Source organism: Mastacembelus armatus, chromosome 13, assembly GCF_900324485.2.
Source record: "Mastacembelus armatus chromosome 13, fMasArm1.2, whole genome shotgun sequence".
NCBI classification, from domain to species: domain Eukaryota; kingdom Metazoa; phylum Chordata; class Actinopteri; order Synbranchiformes; family Mastacembelidae; genus Mastacembelus; species Mastacembelus armatus.
This window is the reverse complement of record NC_046645.1, coordinates 3927151-3949540: the sequence shown is the minus strand read 5'-3', so window position 1 is coordinate 3949540 and position 22390 is coordinate 3927151. Positions and strand designations below refer to the sequence as shown.

At 40.7% G+C, this 22390-nt stretch overlaps 1 protein-coding gene across 1 annotated transcript in view; it reads right to left on the bottom strand.

Annotated features, from left to right (window-relative positions):
• Nucleotides 1–22390, bottom strand: part of lsamp (limbic system associated membrane protein) — a 161812-nt gene that overhangs the window by 12140 nt on the left and 127282 nt on the right. The window contains exons 4-6 of the mRNA XM_026312836.2: nucleotides 17452–17577; nucleotides 2147–2278; nucleotides 1087–1207 (exon numbers count right to left, since the gene is read on the bottom strand). Coding sequence (XP_026168621.1) covers nucleotides 1087–1207; nucleotides 2147–2278; nucleotides 17452–17577 — 379 coding nt within the window. The remainder of the gene's footprint in view (nucleotides 1–1086; nucleotides 1208–2146; nucleotides 2279–17451; nucleotides 17578–22390) is intronic.

Below are 22390 nucleotides of genomic sequence, written 5' to 3'. Positions count from 1 at the left end.
ATTTGGGAGATGAGAAGGAATCATCTCAGGAAAAAGCCTGTAGAGAACTCCTTTTGAAAAAAAGGGGCTATTCATTAAAACCCACAGTCAGGATGTCAGTGCAGCCCTGTTTTTGGTTCAGAGATTAGTGCTTATATTCATCAAAGACTTGCACATAGAGAACAGTGCTTGATATGCTTTTTAATGTAGAAAGCAATGCTATTCATTAATTGTGCTCATAACTGTAAAGTCTTTACAGCTGCCATGGTCATGCCTAAGTAAACTCAATGTAAATCTCATTATTTTGCCTCATAATTTTAATAGTAATGTCAGCAGCATAAATCAAGTGTGCCCCTTTCCTCAAGGCAAGTCAGATAAAGTCAATGTAAAGGGTATTTCTGCAGTCTTTTATTATCTACACGTCACCTGCAGCACTTCATAACTGTAACTAATTAGCAGACATCACAAATCAAAATGCTTTGACACAGGCTCCACCAAAATAAAACCCAAGGAATGTACAAGGCCAAGGAGGAAAAACACATTTCCAAATGGTTGTAATGGACATACACTACGGCTTTTCTTAAAGACGTCTTGTTTCCAGTAATTTGACATGTAAACGAGAGAAGGTTTTCCATCCCAGAAGCATTACAGGAGATCATTCCTGTAATAAAGACGCTTCAGGGCATGAGGGGTGCCATCCTCGGTGGATCAGTCTTATAGTTGATATGGTTGTTTGTGATAAAGGAAGCTAATGGCTTCTACTCTGTTTAATGGCTTGCTTGTGTACTGCTCATGTCTTTTAGTCTTTGATTGGACTAAAGGATAAAATCATATGAAGACACTGAATCAAAAAGCAACAATTTTGGGAATAAGTTGGTTTTTAGGTCATTGACCATTACTACATGACTATCAAGTCTTTCTAAAGGTCACTTGAGATTGAATTTTCCCGACTGAACAGTTTAAAATTTCCCAAATCTCCATTTTGAGCTTTACTCTCACATCTTTCTGAGGCAAAGCCTGAGTGTATGCGCAGTACTGTAGCTGGGTGCAGATGTGCAAAGCTGATGTCAGGCGTGATAGTGTGAATGTGTAAATGTTAAATTTTACCTTTTCTCGTCTCTGAACCATTCAAACTCTGGAGTGGGCACAGCGGTGGCATCACACTGCAGCGTCCCCATGCGGCCCACCTGAGTTTCTGAGCTGTGGGTTTTCTTTATTGATGGAGGGTCTGCAGAGTCAGTGGTGATATAAGTCATAAAAGTAATATTCAAACCAGCTCTCATGATAAAATAAAGTCTTATTCTCAACAGGATCATTGATATAAGCCTGGGACAGAAGTAAAGCCTGTTCATGAAATCACAAATGCTCTGTATTGAATTTCACTGATGAAAGAAAACAAAAGAACAAAACAGCAAATAATATATTGGACGGATGAAGAAATATTCATAAGAATTTAAATATTTCTTCTACGTGCTACATCTGTAATGGGAAATTTAATCCCAGTGTAAGTCCCAAGACCCAAAGTGAAATTAATAACAGGGTTAAATAAATATTGAATCAGAGCCAACAGTTATCATTCATCATACACATAAAGACAAACATCTCAATGTCCAGAAATATGTCCCATGGGGATTAATGCTCCTTCTTCGTTTGAGAATCAACACAAAGAGATGGTTTAAAATAGAAATATTTATAATTTCACTCAGGTATTCAGACTTGGCTGTGGGACAGTTTGAGAGAACAGCCACAGGTGATTTGTTCAGATCTGGGGTGTTTGGTAGTGAGCCCTCCACAGGGCATTGTGTCAGACTGTCCCAGACCATCAACGTATCTATAACTCTGATCCGATCTAACACGGACTCCTGACAAGATGTAATCAGGTGATCTTGTTTTAAAATGTTAAGTGTCTCTTAAATGATGATGTGGTACGTGAGAATTGCTATGGAAATGACAGCTGCAATCAAACTCGCAGCTCTTTCCCTTCCTACACCGAAGGGTGCTCCAAAACTTTGAAGATACCACCTTCGCTCTCGTCTCCAACACTATACTTCAGCGTTTTTATATGTTTTTGTCTGCTGAGCATATTGTGAAATGTCTGACATGAAACACGATGAGAACATTGATGCGTGTTGAGTTTGTCTTATACATCATGCACTGCACTACTTACAATTGACCACCACGTTGACGTATTTGACGTCTGGCATGGCGACGTCATTACTGGCCTTGCATTCGTAACGACCTGCTTGGTTTCGCATGATACCTATGATGTCCAGGTACTCTTCTCCGTCCAGTGGCTCTGCTGCAGAGAGGAGGGATTGGGGGAGGACAAATGGACAAACAGGAGGAGAGAGAAAACGAGGTTAGATGAAGACAAATTGTTTATTGTTTGAGCTCTTTTCCACAGTAATAAACTTGCCATTTAATTTCAACACCTCCTTGTCCCAGTGACTCTGGACTAACATAATCTACTGAGCATCAATTCTAAAGAATGAGAAACTGACTAAAAGACAGATTTTTGCTGATGAAGAACTTTGGAAATTTTAAAGGCATGAAAGCATGAAGAAAACATATTTTGAACATTATTATTTTGCTGCCTATGCCAGATTGACTTGGGTACTACTGGACTGGACAACAATGAGATACAATAATGGAACAAACACAACATGTCCATTCAAATTCAGATTTAAGATTCACTCAAAGCTTACATGGCCATGAATTTGGTGTGAAGCACTGTATCTTATGTTTAGGTCCTATAAGAAATGGGAATTTTGCTGTAATGGCATATTTTGTAGGTTATTTTGGTACAGTCAAAGTGTTTAAAGCTGCTCTGAATGAAAGTGTCCATCTAGCCGCACAGGCGGGTACAGTAATTGTTCAGGAATAACTGCACACACTTCAAGTCAGTCTCCTATTGAAAGCACTCAAGGTGTTGCAATAAATGTCATAAAAAACAAGCTTGAGAGAGACGTTCAACCTCTGCTTACTTCCTCACCAACAAATCTGGCTGATGTGAGGGATTGTTACGTTCTGACAGTCACACAAATTGTCACACTCAGGCCTCCCAGGCTTGATATGGGAAAGGCATGAAGGAACAGGGTTTCAGGTGCTGTCTGACCATGTGACAAGCACTTCACGTGAATCAAACTGACACCTTAAATTTCTTCAGGACTTTGATTAAGAGGTAAATAAATATGGCAGCAACTTGCAAATTCCCAGTCAGGTCACGCTGTGAAACTCAGACTGAATCATTTAGACTGACCTTTAACTGAAAAACACATTTAATATTCAACGACTGGTTAAAATGGCTTTTATTTATTGTCTGCAACCTTCAATTAACAAAAGAATTATATGTGCAAATGTCACACATCTTTATTGAGTGCAAGCAAATCACAGAGACTATCTGAGAGATATCTGACTAATTGTTTAATGTGCATCAGGCTAATTAGCCAGGAAAAAAACTCTGTCTCTGTGTCTGATTAAGAAAGTTCTGCTATGGCTTATTAAAGACCTGTCAGTGGGTCAGGAGGAGGAAATAAAGTCTTTAATGTGCTGCTATGTTTACTGCACTTCATCTTTTCCCTCATCTAACGACAGCATTGGTGCTAAGACCCTGAGATTCAATTATTCGTGATATGGCAGTTTGTTTATTTACTGAATGTGCTTGACACTTCCATGAATTTGTCTATGACAATAGCATTACACAGGCATCTGCACACTAAATAAATCTGTAGTGTGCAATTATTAGAAATTGCAACAACATAACAAGCAATCATCTGCTTGCAGTCAGTGTCAGTAATTAAAAACTGAGGATGTTTCTCAAAAACAAATAACTGGACTGATATAATAACATTGATTTTAACTTCCCTTAATTTAAGATGGAATCTGGGTGGCTGAAACAAACTGCACAGAGGAGATGTCTGCAGTGAAGGAGGGGGAACGTGCTGCTTGCAGCAAGAGTAAATGTCAGCAGCCTCAGTTGTGGGCAAGTTGATGCTCATGCTCCGAATGAGAGGTTGCAGGCTCCGTGAGAACGAGGCGCGGTGCCCTGAGAAATGAACCAGCAACTCCAGGGACTCTGATATGGGAGGTTAGTTGAAAAACTGCTGTTCTGCTTTGGTGAACACACATGCTGTGTCATTTGATGCCAAGAGGCTCACAAAAAACAAACCAGTAACAGAAAACCTCAGTCTAACTTTTACACATCACTGAAGCTCAAATGACAAATCCACACAAATGGCTCAGTGAAAGAATGAAAGAAACCAAGTCGAGTGTATTATCAAGATGAAGGTCAGCTGATCCTGTTTCATGTTGACTGAAAGACCAGTGGGATCATGATCAAAGTCCAAGCCATATAATATTTACATTAGCTCTCCCTGGACCAGAGTGACGTGATTGGAGAGGTATGATTGAAAATCTGTTGTCATGGAAATCCTAGTGAAGCTCAAGCTCTTCTTCTTTGCTTTGGTGCGAGAGAGAGAGAGAGAGAGAGAGAGAGAGATAAAACCAGGTGTCTGCAAAGATCAAAGAAGAACCGAGAGAGGAGGGGAGAGAATTTAAATGAGATGAGAGGAAATCGCCCGACTAGTTGTTAAACCGCAGCAATTAACTGTCACTTAGCTCACCTGTGTGTGCGCGGAGCGCCTCGACCATAAAGAACGAATGGAATGTGATGGATTGTCAAAGGAAACAATAACAGCACATATCACAGTGTTTCATTCAGAGAAAGCTGCTTCTTGCACATGAAGAGTGTGCTTCATCTTAACTATTTAATGGAGCATAATGAAGACAGATTGGTTAATCTTGTCTAGAGGGAACACGTATAGTCGTGTGGATGTGTAGGCACACATCCCTGCATCCCCTAGAGGGCTGAGCTGTTACGACTCTGGTGGGGATGAAGAAGCGTGGATGCATGAATTGGGGTGAAGACATATTTCCTTGAAGGTTTCAGGGAGCACAGATTCAGAGTGTGCACATTAGAAAAGCTCCATGAATCCTGGCATTACACTGTATTATATCATCACATTTTTATGCTAATCTAGACAGAGGAGGGTGAGTGGGTGACAGAGAAAAAGAATGACTACATATTTTAATTTTTTTTTCTAGGTAGCTAGATAGGTCAAGACAGGTAATGTCAATTTTTTTTAACATGCTTGACAACTGCTAAGCTACTATCCAGCTACCTGCTGTCTGAACAGTCTGAGGAACTGAAAGCAGCTGGAAATTAATGCAAACTTAAAACTTTTTTGTTTTTATTATTCATTTTTAAACTCTGTTTATCTATGAATTTCATGAACCTGTATATGTGTACGTGACTTGCTATATAAATAAAGAGTTGATATTCTCCTCCCACAAAACAATCAGTGACAGAGAGCATATTATCATTTTTCATTTGTGCTGTTGTGCTAACATTAATTACCTTTAGCTGAGTACTTTATCAGCAACCTTTGTCATTATAGCTGCTGAAATCAACAGCCACCAGTTCACTCTAAGCCTTCAGTTGCTATATCTATATCATGCTTTTCAAATTTGGATGAATAAAATCATTCAGCTAACAGATACAGAGATACACTGCAGAGACTGAAGGTTGTTTTAAGCTGCACTCCTTCGACACTGCTTTTCCCTTTGTCTCCTGCAAATCTTCCCATACATTCACACACACACACACACGCACACACACACACACACACACACACACACACACACACACACACACACACACACACACACACACACACACACACCTGCAGGTCAGAGACTGAATCCCTGCCAAACAGCACCGTATTTGTTGCACATCTTTCGACTGCATTTCTCCAGCTATTCTCCTTGAACACTTGCAGTGAGGGGCGCACAGGTGTCAGTAGCCTTGAGCTACTCTAACTATAGATTTAACAATGAGGAAGACAATAGGTGGCAAAATGTATTGTCTGTCTTTACTGTGAGAGAGCAGAGCTTCACAGAGGGTGTGTTGGACCACTGAACAGTGGTGTTTCGACAGATAAACCCTCTGTCAAACATATAAACTTTATACATAATCCTTATGCATAATCCTTCTCTAAAGTGTAAATGTGTTACTGTGTGTTTAATCACTTGGATGGTAAGTTTCAAAATTCGTTCCAATTTTGCGCCTGTAATAATGTTTCAAGAGGTGTCCCATTTTAGGGGTTGCATATCTAATTTTAGAATAAAACTATTCCATGATTGTCAGAGAGAACTGCATACCCAGCCAGCAAAGGATCCCAAACTAAATTACCGCTGCTGAGCTGCTACGAAACCATTCCTTGCAGAAAGGATTGTTTTAGGAGCAATATTGAAAAGTAATACCATTGACGTGGGAGCATGAAATACTGTGGGTGTAAACCCTTAAAGTCATACATGGAAAACACACTCTACTCCAAAAAGGGTACTGTAAATGGAAACCATGTAATTACAGAATTATGGGAAACATCAGTAGATAATGAAGTTATACAGTAAGCCACATTAGAGCTGCCGACAGCTGGTAAAGTGGCCTAAATGAAAGATTTCAGCCAGCTTGTCGCCACAGCCATTATCACTTAAAAGCTTCTGAAATGTGTAGGAAAACTAGATGAAACAGTCAAAACTTTGTGACTGGCCAAAATACTAAGCTGGGCCAATAAATCAATGACTGCTTTATGAGATGTTTTCTTCATCATGATCACCAAGTTCAGTTTGTTTTTCTTTCGTTCTTTATTTTGCCATGCCGCCTGGTGTTAGCCATTCTGAAAAGGCAATGCATATAATTGCTGTCTTTTTTCACACGTCATTTTCTTGAAAGCCCTACTGCCTGCAACAGCAAGCTTTTGGAAGCAAGCTGGGAAGCTTTGAGGGGCCTGGAAAAAGTGCAGTTGCATGTTGATTTGCATTGCACTGGCAATTTTAGGTTTGTGCGAAAACGTTTCCATGTCAAAGTACTCTGTAGGAGTGAGGGACAGTGGTGGGAAGGGAGCACGAACGCACATCCTGCAGGTTCATACATGCACACACCTCCCCACCTCCTAAAACAAGAAAGGGAGACCTGGGAGAGGAGAGAGAAGGAGAGACAGAGCAGGCAGAGGGGATGAGAGATGTGAATCACAAACTAGCAACTTCAGCTGGCAACTTGATGGCGCTTATTTGCATATCCTCATGCATCATTCATCAGCATCACTTTACCACACTGCGAAACATTACATTTATTTTGCAAATGCTAATTTATGTTAAGCAGCTGATTTGAGAAACTTCAGAGTCGAGTAGCATAAAAGCCCCTGCAACATTTATTTTCTTTTGTCTGCATGACTGTGTGTGTGTGCTGGTGTTTGTATCTGTGCATATACCCCATCTCTCTCCATCTGAACCTTCAGCTCAGTGTGTGTGTGTTTGTGTTTCCCCCTGTCAGATGTCAGTTTGAATTAAATGATGGGTCAACACATAATTACAGAGTAACTATCCTCAACAACAACTTCCTCATGGAGGAAGAAGATTAGGAAGGAAGGAGATACTGAAAAGATGACAATGCTGATAATTTAGGTCCCTTTTACTGACAGTGTGCTGCCAAATCCAAACATGCAGTAAAAAACAAATAAGTAAATAAAAGGCAACTGTTGCTTTACAGCAGTGGAAGCCAAACTTCTCCTGCATGTACATTTTATGATATCAGTGCTCAATCATGTCTTGTGACCCCCCTGGAGTGGCTTTGCGTGGAACCATAGGGGTCTGGCTCCCCAGTTTGGGAACTACTGTCTTAAAGAGACACTGTACTCAAAGTTCAGATTCAAGGTCATGTGATTCCTGCAGTTTAGACATTACTTTTAAAATAAATACAAAAATATGTTTTTATGCCAACAGCAAAATTAATCCTAGACATCTCTGCTCTCTGGCAGTTTCAAAGTAATCACTTTCTGAAATGTCTTGCATCTTTGGAAACAACACCAGAACTATCCTACTGGGATTCTGTGTTTTATTGCCTGAATTCTAACATGCTATTACGTTTGGTCGCAGACTGACTGACTATAACTGACAAGGAAGCATCTTAAGCTGTAGTCACATGACGTGACAGTATATCCTACATGAACAATATCTTCTGAGCAGTCTGAGGACAAAAGGAGAACTTCCACTTCTATTCACAAGCCATTTGCTGCCACTGCTGCTGGCGGTGCAGCCAAAAACAAGACGGCTGTTTATTTGCCGCTTCTTGAGCCGAAGAAATGATATGCACAGCAGAGCACTGCAGCCGTCTGTTCTCCTGAATGCTGTCATTCCTCTCTCTATCTTATTTACGCACTCTCTCCTTCTTTTTCTTTGACCTCACATACCTTTGTTGTGTTTTTTTTTACACAGTTCGGCGTGGCTTCTCTCAGGGTGGTTTGCACACTGTATGGCTGTTTGCTCTATTCACGTCTGAGGCTTTACAATGAGATTAATTGTTGATAAAACAGAATAGGCTTCAGTGATTGAATTCCCATGAAGAGGGGTTAGGTTGTCTCTGTTTTCTTTACTCACCTGATAAACGGATCTAGCCTATTGTTGCAGGATGACTTCTCATTACTGTCTGGATAGATTCAAAAGGCTTGTGTTTGCCATGGGAGAAGAGGCTTTGTGTTGAGCAAGTATAGCGAGGTCAGACACAGCATATCATTGTTTCTATCTGCCCTCTCTCCTTTCCCTTCTTTGTTCCTTACGCCTCAACACCCATGTGCAAAAACTTATTTCAGTAAAATAAATTATACTAAATAAAAAAAAATCACTATAAATCATCTTCTTTATACTTAATTCTACAATTTTGCATGAAGTTGTTATATTTAAGGCCTTTTCCTACAAAATATTACAGCATAGTTTTGCAATATTTTAAGTTACTGATGAAAAATAAAACTATTATTAAAATGTCCAAATGAAGGTTACCCTCAAAAAACTGACAAGGAAGGAGCTTAAGCTGTAGTCACATGACATGACAGTGTAAAATGTGGGCTCTTGTATGCAGGATTCTGTCTATGTTAAGACATATTTTGGCAAACAGTAATTTGCCATGCATTTGCATATGTTAGTTTTGGAGCAGCAATGTTGAATCATTTACTCAAATAACCATTTTCAAGCTAAAATGCTGAAATTGTTTATATTTTCATGTTCTCTATTGTGTAAAATTGTGTGTTGTCTTCTTTGTGTGTTACCTTATAATAAATTGAACATTCCTGGGTTTGCAGCTGCTGGTAGAACAAAATGAGGCATCAGATGGCTCCGTGGCTCAAGGACATTTTGCACTTATTGTACAAAACTACTGTCGAACACATCCCTCTAAAATGATCATTTGGAAGCACTTGTTATGCTTCTCCCCTCATTTATTTAGATATTTTCCTTTAATTTTCCCATTGCCTGTACACTGAATCTGCGCAATATGACCACATTATTTCACAGCATAAGTGGGAGCTAACTAAATTGCTCAAGGGCATGGGAGGAGAATGTAGGAACGTATGCATCTCCGTCCTTCTCTGCTGCTTCCATTTCCTTAACTTGTGCAGCATTTCAAACCAGAAAGCTGCAAATCACTTCTCCTTCAAGCTATTGCCTCCCTGAGGGGCTGTGTGACTCGGGGCTCTTGAAAAAGTGCTTATGGACTGAAAAAAAAGTGCTGAGTGTCTGTACAGTTGTGTCTTTAAACAAGTGTGAGCTCCAGTGTTCAGGCAGCGCAGCGGTGACTGCACCTAATGAGGCCGGGCAGACACAGGGCAAGCTGTGCTCATGATGCTCTGTGCACCATGTGACAGCAGACTGATTTCAGACCAGCTGTTAACGGTGCTGATAGTAAACAAACATGTGAACAGTGACAGTCAGCAGATCTGAGACCTGCTGAGAGTCAGATGAGCAGCTGTCTTCTCTTGCTTTGCAAAGGGCTGGTGCTGACTTGACACACATGCATGCACATGTGCACACTTGTGCACAGCTGGAGACACGGAGCAGGAGGTTTGACCTGGGCTGCTCTGACAAAGACCTGTCACCACTTTACACTTCACTCACACAATCAGCAGTGTTGTCAGCTGCTCTCTGTCAGCTCGGCACACGACGATGTGTGTGTGAGTCACCTGCCTAATCCGCTCACCAACTCCCACTACACGGGAGTTAGACTACTGAGGCACCTGTGTGTCTCTACTCATGCCTGATTCACTCCCTCCTGAGAGACAAAGATATATGTGTGTATGTGTGTGTTGAGCTGTGCTCTCCCCCTCGCTCCATGTCTCCCCAGACAGTGAGAGGAGGTGCAGAAAGGACAATTGAAGTCACTGTCATACTCTGCTGAAGGAAGGCATGGGAGGATGATGGAAAGAGGAGGAGACAGTGAGAGTGAAAACGAGGGAAAGGAAGGCAAAGCGACATCTGACGGTGGATAGATAAAAAGTTGCATGAAGGAACAGGGAGAGAGCTTCCCACACAAGGTGACAGTCATGGGGAGACTTTCCTGAGCTTGGTCTTGGAGCATGGCCGACACTGCCGAGACCGGCGTAGGAGGGATGTCAAGGGCACTCAGCATCAAACCTCTAAAAGGCTGCCCTGCCAAGCACTGTTATAAAAGGGTTATGACTTCAATATTCAGCCAGATCATATAGCATAGGAGCGTGGGCTGCCGTCCAAATCAATTCATTTGGACAGATGTCTTTGTTGCAATGAAATTGTTGTGGTAGATTCATAGCTTTCATTTGCAGTTAGGTGACACTAATATCCAGAACACCTTAAGGGTTCAGTAAGTTGCTCAAGGCCAATGCAACAGCAAATATGACTGCTGACAGACAGGCAGTGGAAGCTGAGGACTTAAATGTTAGATGTCTTAGATGTCCAGATATATGCGTCTTTACTCAAGTGGATCCAAGGTTCACTGTGGTCAATCCTGCAGCGACAAAACTCTATTTCACCAGACAGGTAAAAGGCTCTTGAATGCATAATTGATCATTAATTAACTACCGGAGTTACTATAACTAATGACAAGAATGATTGCACATCTAATGAAACTGCCCATTTGCAGACTAAAACACTGTTCTGCTTGTTCTATCTTCATCTGCTATCTATCTCTCTTCTCTTTTTAATGTGTTTCTTTCCCTTCCATCCCTGAGGATAGCATAGCTTCTACCAGCTCCTTCGTTTTGCAGCTCTGTGTGGGGCCTCCTTGTGTCACAGAATGCCAGAGGCAGCCAGAAGGCATGTATTTTTCATACTTGTCTGACTTCTATTTTGGTGGTCTGAAAGGCGTACAGTGAGGGATCCATTGCCTGACCAGCGGCTCCACCCCCTCCCATCATACTCAACGGGGTGCTGTCATTCCACCGGCCTCACAGGAGCTCCAGTCTCCGACCTTTAGCAAATATTCTAGGGAGTTAAAAAAAAAGCAGAAGTGGTCTCAAGCTGGGACCCAACCAGTTAAAGGGATCACCTTGCTTGGAGGCCTCAACACATGCATGTTGTCCAGACACACGCACTGTGCCACACATGTGCATTTACTCTCTCACACATATTTTACTCCTCACCCTCCTCTTTTATCTTCTTTCCTTCCTCCCATCTCGGTGAACATCCCTTCACCTCTGCTCTCCTCCTATCCCTCTATTGATTAGTTGCCTCACACGTCAAAGCAATGAGCTATTCAGTCAATATTCACAGCAGCACCCACACAGAGGCTGCACAGAAAGTGTTTTGATAAAAAGTACAAGAGCTACAAGATAGCGTGCTACCTACAGTATTCTCAGTGTCTCACACAGGTAAAAGAGATGTCACATTGTTTCTGTAGACAATATTGTACAGTGTGTCTGCTGCAGATCTCCATAGTCCCCCTTGTTGCCTTCAATGACTGTGGTCAAAGGAGCCTATTTAATGAGAGCCCCACATGTAATGAGACACATGGAGGATGCGTTTGTTTGTCCTGTGGTACCTGAGCTGATGGTGCTCATGCCAGTTAATGGCTTCATTCTTAAATTCTATGCAAACACCACAGTGAAAGGATGAACTTATCGCTATTAAAGCTTAATTATTTAGAAAAAACTACATTCTCTTTAAGAGACAAGCCGCTGAGTCAGAGGACTTTGAAGCTTAGACAAAACTGCAAATAAACTTCCTCTGATTTCAGCAACAAAATGAATTGGATACGCACTTTAATGTGACATTTAAAGTATTAGTGTTTTCTAACCTCTATCAGCAGGACATCATTATTTGTTTCTAAAAAATGACTATTGATAAACAGTGGTCATTTTTGGTTAGGTTTAGGCACAGATATAACGTTACACTGTAATTTAAGATAAGATAAGATTAACTTTAGTAAAGCCCAAAGGAAAATTCAGGTGACAAACTTCTAAAAAGCATCACTAAGTATTCAAGCACTGATCTGATTCATATGGACTGTAAACGCTTTAATATGAACGTTCTGTGAGAGTTTTCGCTGCATTTTGCGACAGGATGGCAGAGCAGGTGTTACCGGTCAGAGACGGTTTAGTGTGGCGTCTAACAAGAAAGCTCATTTTGAAGCCTCCTCCCTCTACCCTGAGGAATAAGTTTGCCTGCCTTATCCCTTTGTTCCCATCGTAATTACTGCAGCTGCTGAAGGGCTTTGTACTGTACTTTGGGCCACATGCTCAAGTAAAAACTCCCACTGTTGCAATAGCCACCAAATCTTTTGTTCACTGAGTTTATGAAAAACAGGTTGTTGTTTACAAAGCTTCATTTTTATTATATGTGACTGTAGCAACACAAATGCTTGTTATCTGATCTGACAATGTAAGCCAAACAACAAAACCCTTTGGGTGAACTGGGGGCATGTACCACCTTAATGAGCACCTTGTTTGCCCATTCGCCCCCCAGTCCACAGCCTTGCTCAGAATTAAGTATATTTGCCTCACTGTCATCTTAGATCATGCTCAAAAGATTGTAATATTTATCAAACCTCAGTATTTCTCATTTCACTCCACTGCTCTCAACACAGCACAGCCAAAAATCTCTGCCTCAGACCTGCTCTAGAGATGCATCAATTCAGACCCACAGTCCCTTACAAATGTAGTTCTGTGACGTGTGAGCAATAACCTGACTGAGCCTGTGTCACACACAATATCTACGCACCTGTGCAAACATCATCATTTTAGTCAAGGGTTTTAAAAGACTAAATTTAATTTAGTGTGTGAAATGTTTTATCTGTCATATTTATGTGCATGTTTAATCCTGTACACAGAGATCATGATCTCAATTAGTTTAAATAAAGGATTGCTACTTACATATACAATATGTCGTCAGTGCTGAAAATGCGTTCGGTTTATCTTGTCAAGCCTTTTTGAAACATCACAAACACATCAGCTACAATCTAATTAACTTTGTGATAATTGAGAGCAGAGACGACAATAACAGAGGAAACAAAATTGTGTCGAGCATCATGAGTTTGAACTTGGACGATCGTGTAGAAACAGTTGACAAATGTAATCAGTGTGGATACCCTGAGACACCATGCCGTTAACTATCTCCCAAACAAACCCTACGACAGAATACCAATTTAGACAGTCAGCTGAAAACACTCATCTCCAGCACCGGAGGCATCATTTGTCACTCGGGTTATATGAACTGTATGGAATTGCTTTAAGTTTTACTTTTGAGCCCCTGAGACGAGTAAACCTTCGCAGATAAAACTTTACAATAGACATATTCCTGAGCCAACTTGTTACTATCTGCAGTTTGATGACTTTCTGGGTTTGTTTGTTGTAATCTTGAGTTTTATGGTTTTGTTCAGTTTGATTTAAAGCTGTTTTGAACAGTTGTTTTCTCTCTTTTGACCTCGTCTTCTGTATAAATTACATTTTTAAAAACGTAATTAAACCACAGCAATTCTTGCTCGCTTTGATTTATTTAGTAGTTTGATTCATATATATGCACAGCAATACTGACTATGTTTACATGGACAGCAATAATCCGACTACTGACCTTATTCTGAATAAGACAATATTCTGATTATGGTGTTTACATGAGTTGCTTTTAGAACATTCCTTCATGTTCCTGTTTTACATGTTACAGAGCATAGAGAGAAAACCTGCAGTGCGACATGGACGAAGAAAGGGATCCAGGGAGTGTTACCGAGTCCGACGATGCAGCAGATTCGGAAAAGCAAGACGTTCCCCGTTCATGGCCGTATTTAAAAGAAGTGTTCGAGAACGATTCATGGTGAATGTGTTGTGTTTTGTTCCCTGTACCAGCGCTGAGCAGGTTGTTAATAAAAGAAGAAGAATAATTTCCTTTTTCTTGTGTCGAACTTTATTAGTTTTGTGGAGTTATCAAAAGATGTGTTGTGTATCATTGATGGCAAACAAACATTTTTACTTTTTTACTTAAGTACATTCCAGTATTTTTTACGTTTACTTGAGTAAAGCAGTTGAGTCAGTACTTCTACTTTGATCACATAAGTATCTGTACTTCTACTTAAGTATAGAATGTGAGTACTTTTGTCACCTCTGCATGGTAGTTTCTTTATCAGAATATTGTCTTAGTCTGATTAATATTGGAGTTTTGTCCCTCATTTCATTATAGTTTCATTATATAAAATGATTGATTGACTGGTGTCCATCCATCCATCCATCCATCCATCCATCCATCTTCTACCGCTTATCCGGGGCCGGGTCGCGGGGGCAGTAGCCGAATCAGGGATACCCAGTCTTCCGTCTCCCTGGACACTTCCTCCAGCTCTTCCAGAGGGACACCGAGGCGTTCCCAGGCCAGCCGGGAGACATAGTCCCTCCAGCGTGTCCTGGGTCTTCCCCGGGGGCCTCCTCCCGGAACACCTCCCCAGGAAGGTGCCCAGGAGGCATCTGAAACAGATGCCCGAGCCACCTCAACTGACTCCTCTCGATGTGGAGGAGCAGCGGCTCTACTCCGAGCTCCTCCCGGGTGACCGAGCTCCTCACCCTATCTCTAAGGGAGCGCCCGGCCACCCTGCGGAGGAAGCTCATTTCAGCCGCTTGTATCCGCGATCTCGTTCTTTCGGTCATGACCCAGAGCTCATGACCATAGGTGAGAGTAGGAACGTAGATTGACCGGTAAATCGAGAGCTTCACCTTCCGGCTCAGCTCCTTCTTCACCACAACGGACCGGTACACCGACCGCATTACTGCTGCCGATGCCCCGATCCGTCTGGATTGACTGGTGTTAATTCTTTAAAATGTCAAAAAAAAAAAATGGTGAAAAATACTCATGGTGACATCTTTGATCAAAAACTCCCAAAATAATTAAAATATTGCAAAAATGAGAAAGCTAGAAATGTTAAGAAGTTGGGATGAAATAATTTTAGCATTTTTTCTAACAAAATAATTAACAAACAATTAACAAAATAATTAACAATTAAAAATCAGTTTGATTGACTAATTGACTCATCATTGCAGCTCTATATCTGATGAGGTAAAATCATTAAACAACCATATTAACATAAGGGCATAGTGACGTTTTGTGTAATAGTTAAAGTGAACGGTAACAAAAGCTGGTAGGAAACAAGCACTTAAAATAAAAAGTTCTTAATTTTAGTGAGCACAAAGTGCTTTAGTTGACCGTATTGTTAATACGTTTGAACCTTTCAGGCATGTGTCATGCCCAACCTCATGGGCACGAACTGAGATTCGATGTATGCACTGAAAACAAAAAAAGAGTCTCGCTACCTGAGCGAAGCAGCGATTCCACCCAGACGGGCGAAGACATGAAGCAGCAAGACCACAGGCTGCCAGACATCATTATCTGTCTCAGCAGTCCCCCGCACGCTCTCGAAGTGAGTTAGACTTTATGGATTCTGGGGCGAAAGACACCCACAAAACAAAACAACAACAACAACAACAACAGTACTAAGTGCAAATGGTTTGGGACCCTCATCTCAGAAGCCACATGTGCTTGTGCAGACTTACAAGATGCCAGGAGGCTGTCAGGATTATTCTTCTATCACAGTGTTTCAGTTTCAGCATTCACAGAGTTTCAATAAAGAACAAAGACACGTTGAAGGTGGTCTGCCCACTACCTCCTCAACAAAACAGAGAGAAAGTGAATCACGAAAAGAAAAAATACTGTACAGAACCTGCAGAGGCGTTGTTACTAAGGCCAGGTCCACTGCAGCCCTAAAAAATCTACTACTGGATGTTGCTTTTAACTTTCCTCTACAACCAATTCTTCATTCATTTTCTTGGAACAAAAGCTGCCTAAAGGAAACAAAGGAGCTTTACCTACAGCAGCTTTGTGAGCCATCTGAACCTTGAGGGCTACTTTTCAGATTCGCAGGAAGAAAATGAAAAGGAACTTTCAGATTTCTCCACAGTTTTGTAGCGCAACTGTCGGATCCACATGGCTCGCAGGACTAGGCTGAACAAACCACTCTCCTTTAGAGTAAACAGACAAAAGAGGCAAATGCATCTATCCAAGCTGCTGAGCTTCCTGGTGCAGGAAGCAGAAGTATTTGATGAAACATGTGGAGTGCTGACAAACTGACACACAAATTGATAATGGCTGTTATCAAACTGAGATGCTGTCAACACTGAGCATCTCCATCCATCACACTACGAGTTTATCAGTGGTTGGCGTCGTTTATTTTTCCTCTGAAACCAGATTAAATCCTAGAGAAACTGCATCACTTCTATTAGAGGAATCTCATCCCCTTGCACACACCACAAACATCAACACAGCTTTCACACATACAAAAACCTACTGTGCCAGAAATCTACCCATGGTCAAACAAACACACCCCTTTAAATGCAAATCCAGTTCGTGCATCTGAAACTGTTTTCATTAAGTTATCAGTATTTCTATCTTTAAATATTGAACCTATTAGAAGCACCCACATTTTAGGATAGATGGGTTTTTCGCCTTTAGTCTATTTATTTATTTTTAGGCAAATCTGCATGTTGCTGCTTTGGCTACTAGCAGTTCCTGTTTACACTGCGACTCTAATATGAGTGTGTGTCTGTGTGTGTGCAACCAACATTGCTCACACTGTGGGGACTCACACTGTGACACACACTAAGGTTAGGTTAAGTTTAAGGTTAAGGTTAGGCTTAGGGTTAGGCATGTAGTGTTTATGGTTAAAGTTAGGGTTAGGGTTAGGCATGTAGTGTTTATGGTTAAGGTTAGGGCAAGTCTCCCCAGGAAATGAATCAATTTAAAGTCCCCACCAGGAGCGAAAATGTATTTTTTGTTTGTTTCAAATTGTATCGGGTGAAGGGGCAAAAAAACCCAATCCAAACAAAACAAATCAAAAAACAAATAAACATTATTAAGAGAAAAAAGATGCTGCTCGAATCTGTTTCTAGCAGATTTTTTGTCCATATCTAAATAACACATTCATATTTGTTTAGCTCTTTAACCTTTACATATACAGTAGCATGAACTAATGCTGATGCTTTAAGAAAGATTCTGGTTTTCAGGTCCCTTAAAAACAAACCTGATGTTGATGTGATTGAAAGAGACTGGCCAGACATCTAGACCACCACACGCGTCTCTTACCTGAGGGGTTGAGCAGCCTCCAAGTGATGGCAGGGTCCGGCCTGCCGTTGGCCAAACAGCTGAGCGTCACATTGCTGCCCTCATTAACTATGATATCTTCTGACACCTTGTAGATGTTGGGTGGAACTGGAGACACAAGAAAAGTGACATCAAGGTTAGACCAAGCTCCAGAGCTTAGCAGAGGTTTCAACTACAAATTAGCAAGTGACATTTATTTTTGGTGGCAATGAATATTAAACAGTTTTTATTCATCTTTTAAAATACAAGCTCAGTCAAAATATGTGAGACTGTTAAACTGAAATCCATGCTAGTTTATGATGCCATGATTTTACACCCACACTTTCTTTTACTGTTGGCTCTGAACAGAAGTTAAACACAAGCTGACCTTGATTTTCTCAAGTTGAAAGGAAGAGTTTAGAAAAGCTTTGAAGAACCTTTTTCCTGCTGCTTTAGCCCTCAGAGGTACTTATAGTAAACTTTCTCAACCCAGGATCCAAATAAGCAATTTAATCTGCTGCCCCGGGAACCGAGCTCATGAAAACAGATTGCTTCTGTTGTTATATAGGGACCCACCAGATGCTTGGCTCTGATTCTGACTTTAGACACATACCTTCAGAAAAGTAGGCTTTAATACAAGGCTCAAAATTTTAAAGGTAAAAAGACAAATATTTAAATGTATATATGTGTGTGTGTGATGCTGATGTTCAAAGTGATACACAGCTATTTCATCTTGATGCTGTGTTTAATAACCATCCTGCCTCACAACCACATCCAGTCCTGTCTCCTAACGCTGTAACAACCACACAAACAAACCTGGAGAAACCTAAAGAGAGAAAGAGAAGCTGGGATATGCAATATCATATGCAATAAATAACCAAAATAAAATAAACAACCCCGATGAATTAAGTTACTGTTTGCTTTAAAGCAAGTCAGCAGCTAAGATGCAATCAATCACAAAGATGCAGAGGGCATACATCACTGTTTCACAGACCATGGAAAAGCAGACCTGGAATATGATGAATACTGGAACAGGCATAATGTGATCAAATGAAAGAAAAAAAACTTCTTTTCTATAAATCTGTAAATTTATACCTTTAATTTCAGGTATGTGTGCATGTGACTGTGTGCGCTCATACATTAGGGCATGTTGTATATCTTCAGTTATATAATAACTGGTGTATGTCATGAAATGTATTGTTATTTCTGTTTCTTATGAGAAAATTGAATAATCAATCTGTTTGACTTGATGACAATTCATATTTTGGAGTTTGCTGTTGTGATCTGTGACATCTGCAGCCATAGAAAGTACAGTGCCTGACAGTTTGACAGGAGTCACAGCTGAGTCGCTCTGAGTGAAGGTTTGTCTGATGCTTTTATTACCTATAATAATCTCACACTGTAAGGGCATAGCTGCTGCCAGCTACACCATTATATGTTAGATGGATTGCTGCTTGGAAACTGTAAAATAGAATTAATCTTAATATTTATTTTTCATTTTCATGTATCACAAGTTATTCTGTGCAACAGTCATGACCACATTGCCCACGGAGTAACATATACTGTACGCTAGAGCCTCTGAATCTGTACAAATTCATACAATGTGAAAAACTAAGTGGTGAGATTGCAGAGCAAGAAGGTTGCTAGAGAAGGTCTGAATAATCCTCAGTTAGTGTGCATGCCTGTCCTGTACAGATACACTGAGAATTAAAGAGGTGGAGACATGCCAAAATATCACTTTTTAAATGAAGCAACTGAATCAGAGCTCTAGGTCACTCTGATCTTTACCAAGAGATCCAGATTAATTATAGAAAAAAGGCAGGGCTGAGAAGTAAGCCATTAAAGTTATAGGGTACCTGCTTATTAAAAGTGTCAACACCAGCACAATCACTTGCAAATAGCTGGTGTGTAAAATAACAGGCTCTACTCTCTCTTACCGACTCTTGTCAAATTTGTCCATAAACAAGGCAGTTAAACCCAAACTGCTCCATTAAAGTTACTCAGTAGCCCGACAATAAACATGCACTCGTGCTGCACTCCTGCTGTGGGTGACATCCACTTACACTGAGGCCTGCTCCCACTTTAACAACCTTCATTTTGGTGAAGCAGCTTTAGATATATATTTTAGTGTCGGCATCACTGACTGTATAATGAACAAAAACACATATGCGAAATCTACACTGAAAGCATTGAAGGGTACCACGTTTAAACAATATCATGAGGGAGTTCATGTGCTATTTAAATCTAATAGAACCTGCTGGGTTCATTTCAAACAAAGCCGCCCTGTTCCCTCCATGCTGGTCATGTTTTGGTTTTCAGTATTTCTACAGCCAGGTTTTTATTGAAGCTTTGTCTCTGTGCAGCATTACTAACAACTCTCACACACACACACACACACACACACACACACACACACACACACACACACACACACACCAACACACAACGTCCCATCGCTCTAATACCAACTGACAAGACATTCACGATCGCGCCAAACAGCATTTTAAATGAAGTCATACAGACTTATTGCTGTAGTCAAATGACCGAGCCAAAGCGAAGATGTGTTTTCCAGATGGAACGCGGGAACGCCGGGGCGGAGGCACTCGATTGAGGTGACAAAGAAACCAATTGGCTTTTTTCCCCCCACCTCAAAAACAACCAAAGCATGGCGGGGTGGGGAAGTTGATTGGCTGAGGAGGAAGAAGCGTGACTGGAAAATTAATCTTTCGAATCACAGATAAAAATGGATTGGGGAGAAAACAACTGCTCATACTGTGATAACCCTGTCACCTCCATAGGCAACAAGAAAGATGTGGAGAGACGTGGAAGAGGAGAGGAGATGAAGGCTGGAAGACAATAGTAGAGAAAAGAAGTGTGAATGACATTTCAGCACTAACAGCCATATAGGAGGGAGTGAATTGTAATCTTAGTCATAGGTCAGTGTTGAAGGAACAATGTTGGAAAGGGCAGCTCTTTTGAAAAGCACTTTACCTCTGCAGCTCCAGGATGGATAAATTCCATAGAGATACCCTGCACTCTGCTGATATTTTCCTTATGAATTATGGTTTTGACACAGGCATAGACCGAGCACACTACCCTCTAACATAACCTCATGTACAGATATATAGGCCCAGACTCACTTAGTGTACTGTACACTCACAGCTCTACACCTCAGAGAATTTATACTCTAATTATTCTATTTTAATTTCTTTTTTTTTACCTGCACCTCATTCAGACGCTACTTGTTCTTCTTCACCACGGCCCCTTCCTTCAGAAAAAAAAACCCACAACAGAACAACAACAACAAGAAAAAACACCCTGTCATTTCTTTTCTAGCTAATAATCTCATATTTCGTTTGGTTTTTCAGTTCCTCAAAAATAATAACTGATGAAAATGTTATAAATACACTGGCCTTGCTTTCAACTCTGATTTCAAGCTTCAAAGAAAAATAGAGTGAAAAGTGATGGAGATGCAGAGAGAGTAAGAGTAATTAAGGGGGGAATGGGCCTGTGTTTGTGAGGGTGCACAGAAGAATCTTAACTGTGTGAGAAAGAGCCACGGGCACTTCTTTTATTCATGTGACAACTTGGTCCCCATGGGGAGGAGAGCACTAAACTTATATCTCTGCATGATTAACAGCTCCCTCTCCTTTCATCACGGGGATTATTGTTGTGCACCTACTTTTTACACACAGCCTATTTCGAAATACTTTACAAATAAGGTGATTACAGTTCCAACATTATTCTATATAATGAAACCTACCAAAATAATGGCTTTGCACGTGGCTGCTGTTCCAGGTTATCCAGTATTATTAGTGGAAGGACAGCAGTTTATAGATCAGTAAGACACTTATACATCAGAACCCCAGCTGTGATTGTGTAATGGTTTTGTACAACTACCATTCTTTTTAGGTAGCAGTGACAAATGACTCATCTCTTTTTAGGAAGTACAATACTGCTTTTCCTGCTATAATTAAACTGGACTGGAACTTCAATAAAACTGGTCATATTCTATTTTTTGCTTGTTTTCCACAAACAGAACACCAAGACATGGTAGTGGTGTTGGATGGACGAGTGGTGCGTCTGACTTTCCAGCAGGACACTGGGATAAAACCGCCCATGACAGACTTTTCACACTGAGCATCTGTGGTTGAATTAAAACAAACCCTCTTGTCGATGATGATGCAGGAGGATGTCACCAAAACTGTCAGTGTGACTTCATGTTTCCTCCTCTGAACAGGAAGAAAACACTGAAAACAGACAAACAAACAAACACTGGGACTGATTCTAATCCAAATGTCCCACATCTACAATGCTCGGACATATATATGCTCATTTACAGCAAAGCATGTCCTCAGTTTGCCATGTATGGTAAACAACATACTTGTAGCCTAAATGTAAAACATGTTGACAAAAAATGAAGCAGTTAGCTGAAAAAAGGCAAAAGGCCTTTAATGACAAAAAGGTTGAGCTCATGTTAAATGTGGTTCAGCCAAACCACAATGTTTAATTTAGCACTTTCACAATTGTCTTGTCCTGTTTAACAATAGACAGAGTATGGGGGAGGCTGATTAATGTTGTGAACGCTGTGTACTCATCACAAAAACAAACCAAAAAAAAGACTTCACCTGAAAGCTGCAGTCAAAATAAATAACAGAGGCATCATCCCTGACTGTCAGCTACAGACGAGACCGGACCAACACCAACACAGTAACATTGATAGGAACAAATACAACACAAAGCATTTTAAGATTAGGAAATTACCAACTTGTATAGCGCTGGTTGTGTCCAGAGGCCTATATGTCAGTTCAGACCTTAGTAACACGTGTAACATATTTTCTTTAATACTGTTTCTGCAACACTACACTTCTCCCCCTCCGTTTCCTGTTTTTCATAACGACAGGCGGTCTATTCTCCGACGTATCAAAAATACGCCGACATT